We start from the raw sequence: 7,579 nt of genomic DNA, 5'->3' as shown, positions 1-7,579 counted from the left end.
GTGGATTAGGGCAGCGCCCAGCCAGCTGTGGTCAGCAGGAAGTAGGGGAGGAGGAGGAGGCTGACACTGCATTCCCTCCTCGGGGAGGAAACCTGCAGGGCCCGCAGGGACGGAGACACTCAAGCTCGGACGCCCGGACTCTTCTGTGAGGTCCTGACACCGACCCACCCTGTCTGCGGCAGCTCCCAACATCACCGCCCGCTTCTGAACTGACCCCTCGCAGGATCATAGGGCTTTCTTATTTTTAAGATTTATTTATTTATTTGAGAGGCAGGGTTACAAAGGGGGGGGGGGTAGGTCTTCCATCCGCTGGTTCACTGCCCAAAATGGCTGCAACGGCTGGAGCTGCGCCAATCCAAAGCCAGGAGCCAGAAGCTTCTTCTGGGTCTCCCACGCGGGTGCAGGGGCCCAAGGACTTGTGCCATCCTCCACTGCTTTAGGCCACAGTAAAGAGCTGGATTGGAAGTAGAGCAGCCGTGACTCGAACTGGTGCCCATATGGGATGCCGGCACTGCAGGCGGAGGCTTAGCCCACTACACCACAGTGCCACCTGCCTCCCACAGCCTTTTATAAAATGATTTATTTACTTATTTATTTGAAAAGCAAAGAGAGCTCTTCCACCCCTTGGTTCACTCCCCAAATGACCACAATGACCAGGGCTGGGCCAGGCCAGAGCCAGGAGCCTGGAACTCCACCTGGTCTCCCACGTGAGAGGGACCCAAGGACTCGGTCCATCTCTGCTGCTTTCCCAGACCCCTTAGCAGAGAGCTGGATGGGAAGCAGAGAAGCTGGGACTCAAACCGGCGGCCTCATGGGATGCCGGTGTTGCAGGCTGAGGCTTAACCTGCTGCACCACAACACCGCCCCCCCATCCTCTTTAATTACTCTGAAAAAATAACCTCCTAGGGTGCAATTTCTCTATGATAAACTGTACATTTCACTGAGTTGGGCACAACTGTGAACCCACTACCGCAAACCGGAAGCAGACCATTTCCATCGCCACAGGAATCCTTCTGGGGCCAGAGCTGTGGTGCAGCACAGTCCGGGCATCCCACTTGGGTGCCAGTTCTAGTCCCGGCTGCTCCACGTCCGACCCAGCTCGCTGCTGTGGCCTGGGAAAGCGTAGAAGGTGGCCAAGTCCTCGGGCCCTGCACCCGCCTGGGAGACCCAGCAGCAGCTGCTGGCTCCGGATCAGCTCAAATCCAGCCGTTGCAGCCACTTGGGGAGTGAACAACTAGATGGAAGACCTCTCTCTCTGCCTCTGCCTCTCTGTAACTCTTTCAAATAAATAAATAATCCTTAAAAAGAGAAAAGAATCCTGTGCCCCTTGCCAGTCTACCGTCTCCACCCAGACGTCTGTGGACCTGTTTTCTGACAAGGATGAGTATTTCCTTTTCCGTAAGCAGGATCATGCAGCACGCTCACCACGGACATACTTGCAGGTGCCCGGGTAACACCTAGAAGTGGCAGGTATGCAGGAGGCTGCCAGGGCCAGCGTTGCGGGCTGCTTCCCCGACGCGCCTGGGTCCCTGCGGGACCTGGAGGGAGCCCCTGCATCCCGGCTCCAGCCTGGACCAGCCTTGGCTGCGGTGAACAAGTGGATGCAAGATCTCTGTCTCTTCCTGCCACTCTGCCTTTCAAATCAACGCATCTACAATGAAAGAGGGGCCAGAGTGCCGGTGTTTACCCTACTCCCTCACCAGCAGGGAGGCGGCCTGCACCCGATGTATTTATTTTAGCCTCTCTGGTGGGGCTCCGTGATATTCCGCGATTTCAGCGGGTATCCCCTGAGCAGTTTCCCGATCTCACTGGCTTTTGTGTCCTCCGTGGTCGGGCACGCGTTCGAACTGCTCGCCTGGTTTTTATATGACGTCACCTAATTCTGGACACAAGTCGTCTGTCACACGTATCTATTTAGAGCTGTGTTTAAAGACAAACTTCGGCTTGGAAACCGGAGTAACTCGTGCAGGTCACGCGGACGCCTGCGGCCTGCGGCGCCTCTACCGCCGCTTCCTGCGCGGCCACGTTCGAGGGCTCGAGACGAGGGCAGGGTCAGTCCGTCGGCCGCTGGCCTCCGCATCCCGGAGCCCGCCTCGCTCCTGTCCGCGCGCCGGCTCCGGCCTGCGGGCGGCACAGCCCAGCGGCTCACCGGCCCCCAGCCGCCCCAGGGCCCTCAGGGCCACGGCTCCGGCACCCCGAGCTGCCCTCAGCGCCCAGGGTCAGGCCCTGGGGGCTGCGCACCGCCGCCCCCTCCGCGGCCAACCCCTCGCGCTTTCCCGCCGTCTCCGCTCCGGCCGCCTCCGACAGGGGCCAGCGAACACCCCGGCGGGCACGGCGGGCACGGCGGGCACCGCGACAGCGTCCCAAGGGACGCAGCACGCGGACGCGCCACGCGGACGCCAGCACGCTCCCAAGCCGGACCGCCGCGAGGCGGCGCGCCCGTGACGTCACCCACGCGCCGGGCCCCGTGGCGCGCGCGGCTTCCGGCCGCCAGGCCGCGGCGGGCGGGGCCGAGTGACGTCACGGGAAGCCGCGCGCCGGAAGCGGGCCGGGCGGCGCGGAAGCCGCGGGGGCGGGGCGCGGAGGCGATGGGGGGCGGCGGCGGCGGCGGCGGCGGCGGCGGCCGGCGATGAGCGGTGGGATCGCGTGAGGAGCCGGCGGGCGAGGCCGGGGGGCCCGGACGCGAGCCGCAGGGCGGAGGCGGGGGCGGCGGCGCGAGCGCGGCGGCGAGGCGGCGGCGAGAAGATGGCGGACGGCGACAGCGGCAGCGAGCGCGGCGGCGGCGGCGGGCCCGGCGGCTTCCAGCCCGCGCCCCGCGGCGGCGGTGAGCAGGAGACGCAGGAGCTGGCCTCGAAGCGGCTGGACATCCAGAACAAGCGCTTCTACCTGGACGTGAAGCAGAACGCCAAGGGCCGCTTCCTCAAGATCGCCGAGGTGGGCGCGGGCGGCTCCAAGAGCCGCCTCACGCTGTCCATGGCGGTGGCCGCCGAGTTCCGCGACTCGCTGGGCGACTTCATCGAGCACTACGCGCAGCTGGGCCCCAGCAGCCCCGAGCAGCTGGCGGCGGGCGCCGAGGACGGCGGCGGGCCGCGGCGCGCGCTCAAGAGCGAGTTCCTGGTGCGCGAGAACCGCAAGTACTACCTGGACCTCAAGGAGAACCAGCGCGGCCGCTTCCTGCGCATCCGCCAGACCGTCAACCGCGGCGGCGGCGGCTTCGGCGCGGGCCCGGGGCCCGGCGGCCTGCAGAGCGGCCAGACCATCGCGCTGCCCGCGCAGGGCCTCATCGAGTTCCGCGACGCGCTGGCCAAGCTCATCGACGACTACGGCGGCGAGGACGACGAGCTGGCCGGCGGCCCGGGGGGCGGCGCCGGCGGCCCCGGGGGCGGCCTGTACGGGGAGCTGCCCGAGGGCACCTCCATCACGGTGGACTCGAAGCGCTTCTTCTTCGACGTGGGCTGCAACAAGTACGGCGTGTTCCTGCGCGTGAGCGAGGTGAAGCCGTCCTACCGCAACGCCATCACCGTGCCCTTCAAGGCCTGGGGCAAGTTCGGAGGCGCCTTCTGCCGGTACGCCGACGAGATGAAGGAGATCCAGGAGCGGCAGAGGGATAAGCTTTACGAGCGCCGTGCCGGGGGCAGCGGCGGCGGCGACGAGTCCGAAGGCGAGGAGGTGGACGAGGATTGAAACCGGCAGCTTCCCCTGCGGGCCTCCCCCACCCCCCACCCCACCCCGACCCGCCGGCTCCAGAGTTCCCGTCCCGCTCCTCCCCGGTGGGCCGGGGGAGAGGGGAGCGAGGGAGGCCCCACAGGGAGAACACAAAAGAAAAATAATGTAGGTAAGAAATAACCACGCGAGAACAGCCACGGACACTTAGAAGCGTAAGTTCCAAGGAACTGGCAGCAGCCTGCGAAGACAGAACAGCGTCTCCCGGGCCTCTGGGCGAAGCCGCTTCGCAGCCGCCCAGGCCCGCCCGTTGGCAACGGTTGAATTTGTGGTGGTCCTGGGTGATCTGGTGCAAGGATCTCTCCAGGGCGCACTGCCGCCGTACCCATCCCTTCACCTCCATTGCAATCAGCGTTTCGGACCTAGATCTTCACGGAATTCTTAGAAGAGAGAGGCCTTTGCAGTCCCCCAGTTTGAGGGCACTGGTTTATGAAAAGGAATGCAACTTTAGATGTAATCATGGACAGGGCAGAGTAAAATTTCAAGAAGCCATCGGAGAATGCAGAAACAAATCGGATCCATTTAAAAAAAAATGGTTTTGCATGGAACCTGGACCAAGGCCCATGTCTTTTCTTTGCAGAATTGTTTTCCGGGATGCAGATGAAATCAGATATCAATGCTTGAACCAGAATCCATTACTAAAATAGTTTAAAAGTTGGCAAAAGGGTTTTTGTGGTTTGGTTTTTTTTTTTTTTTTTTTTGGAAGTTAAAAGCATTGGGGATTGCTGAGGTAGGCACAAGAAATCAGGCAAAAAGCACAAGGCAAACTGTTTGAGTGGATTAGTTGCTGCTCACTAAAGTTCTTCCCTGATCTCTAACAGTGGAGGTCATTATCAAGGAACGGCTTGAGTATGAATTAGAGCCAGACCTCTGTATCTCCATCGTGTGAGCCAGTGAATTATGGCAGATTTGGCTGTTTCGGCCACGGGTTGGCTGAATTTTAAACCGTGAGACTTGAAGATGACCTACTAAAGGAACAGTGTGGCTGCAAGCCTGAGCTTTAATGGATTCTACGTCCTCGTGGGAAAGTTGGAAATAATCGAAACTGAAGTCTTAATTTACCTTCAGTTTAATCTGTGGATTTGTTCACATACTAAAAATCCTCAGGTTCAGAATTCCAGCATCATTTATTCTTTTAAAATAAATTTTTAGGAACTTGTTCCATTGTATCAGTACCTCACAATCAAAGTTGGCCAATGATGGATGAGTGATTCAAGCGTAGCACCCGGTGGAAGCTGAAATCCATCTGTGAGTGGAACTGAAGTGAACGTGAATATGCTGACTATATCCTGGAAGATTTTTATACCATCTTGAAATTTCAACACGCTGGCTTTTGCCAGTTTATCCAGCTGTCTTTTCAAGAATAAAAGTTGGGGTTTTCAAGGATCGCCTCTTCTATATTTTAAATGGATTTTCAGTAGAAATGATTTTTACTAATCAAGTTAATCCCACCTCCATCAAAAGGTATTCCTAGAAATGTCATAGACCTAGGTAACTTTGAATTGAATGGGAGCTAATGTTCTTTCCAAAGTTTTCAGGTATTTGTGTGACACCTTCTCAACAGGAGGCGAGTAACCCCACCTCCACGATCTTAGTATTTTTTTTAACTGCATGCCTGCCCTTTATTTGAGCTGCCTTTTTAATTTATTGCATATCCTTTTTATTATCTTATTTTGGTATTATTCAATCTATACAATCTTTTTGTATTTATTGGGAAATAAGTAATATACAAAAAGGTCATTTTCATGTATTTGTGGCTGAGAGGGAGGGAAATCATTGTGTATATATAATTAGGCTTTTTTTTAAAAATGGACTATGATTCCAAATATTGCTGATCTTAGATTTAAAAAAAAAAAAGTGAAACAGCCACAAACATTGGTGCCCTTTTCAGACTATTTCTCTACTCATCATCCACAGTAGAATTTTTAAACAGATTTTTTTAAAGCATTTCTTTTAAATTTTTCTCCGTTGCAAAGAATGTTTCCTAAATTGTATGGGAGCAATAGTATTTTTGATGTTTTAATGACATCCGTATACTTGTACTGTATTTTGTACTACAAGGCAGCTGTTTTCAATAATGTCCTGCTGTATTTACCTATGTGTTTTGAGTGTTTATTTCTTTGCTGCGGAGAACAAATTCCTAAATAGTTTTAGTAAAAGAGCTGAGAAGCTAGCATTAGATTTGCAGAAACTGTTAAGTTTCAGACTCTAAGGCAGCAATGAAAATTAAGGTTGCAGCTATTAGTTGACTGCTGTAACTTTTTCGTTTTCAAACCATGTACAATTTCTGTATAGACCAACTTGTTTTCTTGCTTCAGTGGTGGTTCTGTTGCTCAGCTGCAGTGAGCCAGTTCAATTTTGCAAAGGTGCAGTACCTCTCCTTTTCAAGGGGTTGGTTTATTTTTTCTTTTTGTTTGGCTGAATTGCAGTAACTAGCCTTGCCTTTCTATTCTGTAGAAATGACAGGGTCTTCACAATCCTTCACCAGTGGCTACTAAGCTATAATTAGCTGAATAGAAAGAATGTGGAAGTGGTCTGAGGCATATAGAGTATATGCCAAGAACACTACCATATATGGAGTCAGCTTTGGTTACCAGAGAAATTTTCTTAGTCATTAGACCATATAACAGTAAGATATCATATGTAAGTCTTTAGATATCAATTTGAGAATCCTCCAAAAAAAGGAGCAAAGAATGCATAAGCTATGTGTTGGCAAAAGTAATTTATATTAAAATTTTGACCTGCCTATGTAAGATTAAGTGGTAAATGTCATAGTGGTGGGTTTTTAAGTCTTAACCAATCTCTTAAGGTTTGTTTCTCCTGCAGGGGGTGGTTCGGGGCCTCTCTTCCCACTGCAGGAAGGTTGCAGAAGGATGTGGATTGATTGTAGCATTTCACTGATCTTCATTCCGGTCACTAGGGACAATAGAAATCGCCAAAGTGCAGAGAGTTGTTCATAAATATTAGCCTGTTAAAGGAAATAGCCTTTGTTAATCCCAGCCAAATAACAGCATCGTGCAGACTGGGAAAAAACCAAATTCTTGTTTTGTTTTTCAGCTGTTCCTGTGAACTATTTAGAGGTTGTATTTTTAAGTTTGGCAAATATGTCAGCTAATCAGAATAGTCCTATTCTTGAGAGGTAGGGAACTAAAACTCCTTTCCAAATAATTGGTAGGGGTTTGTTTCTGAAACTACCATAGTTCAGAGATGAAATATCAAATTTTAGGAATAGAATCAAAAGAGCAAAAATCTTTGAAGAGATTCTACTCGTTGCTGGTTTCTATTGTCCCTACCCATCATATCAGCAAGTGGAATGGCAGTTCTAGTCTGCAAATTGCTCAGTGCATATGCTGCACAAAACAGTGTAAATCTGTATGGCACCAAAAATCAAAGTGAAAACCAAACCAAAAACCCAAACACCCTATGGAACTGTTGGAGGCATGTAGGTGGTTTAAATGACGGTGGCTGTGATGCACACATAGCTGCTTGTCACATCACTTCCCATAATTATTTACTGCAAAATGATTGAGGGGCTTTGGGTGCAGGCAGCCATTAACCTCCTGTTTCCTTGTTAACTCTGGATCACTTTGCAGTAAATTGCAGGTCTTTTAAAGAGATTCAAGCTTCGGTTTTCTCAAAACAAAACAATTATCCTGTCTTATCTGAAAATGCAGGGTTGTGGGCAAAAGAGGCTGGTTATAATAATGCCCTCATATTGAGTGGTCTGTAAGCGGCTACACACTTCAGGCACTATAGTTGCTGAGGATGCTTGGTTAAATGTGACCTTGACTGGCTTTACAGGGGTGTAGAATGTAACCACACAAGGTGACTAATTGCATCTACCGTGCTTCTTCAG

At 52.7% G+C, this 7,579-nt stretch overlaps 1 protein-coding gene and 1 long non-coding RNA gene across 2 annotated transcripts; one reads left to right on the top strand and one right to left on the bottom strand.

The window, feature by feature from the left end:
• Positions 1-234: 234 nt before the first annotated feature.
• On the bottom strand, positions 235-1,672 carry LOC149121861 (uncharacterized). The gene is made up of 2 exons (XR_016223219.1): positions 1,437-1,672; positions 235-454 (listed from the first exon to the last, which is right to left on the bottom strand). It is a non-coding gene; the product is annotated as an uncharacterized LOC149121861 (long non-coding RNA).
• An 867-nt stretch (positions 1,673-2,539) lies between these two features.
• Positions 2,540-6,736, top strand: PURB (purine rich element binding protein B). The gene has a single exon (XM_051853072.3). The coding sequence runs from the start codon at positions 2,746-2,748 to the stop codon at positions 3,682-3,684; it is 939 nt and encodes a 312-aa protein (XP_051709032.3). The 5' UTR covers positions 2,540-2,745; the 3' UTR covers positions 3,685-6,736.
• Positions 6,737-7,579: the final 843 nt, after the last annotated feature.

This window comes from Oryctolagus cuniculus, chromosome 16 (genome assembly GCF_051225735.1).
Source record: "Oryctolagus cuniculus isolate XC-2025 breed Fujian yellow rabbit chromosome 16, ASM5122573v1, whole genome shotgun sequence".
Taxonomy (NCBI): domain Eukaryota; kingdom Metazoa; phylum Chordata; class Mammalia; order Lagomorpha; family Leporidae; genus Oryctolagus; species Oryctolagus cuniculus.
Note: the sequence above shows the minus strand (reverse complement) of the source record. Positions and strands in the feature narration are given on the sequence as shown.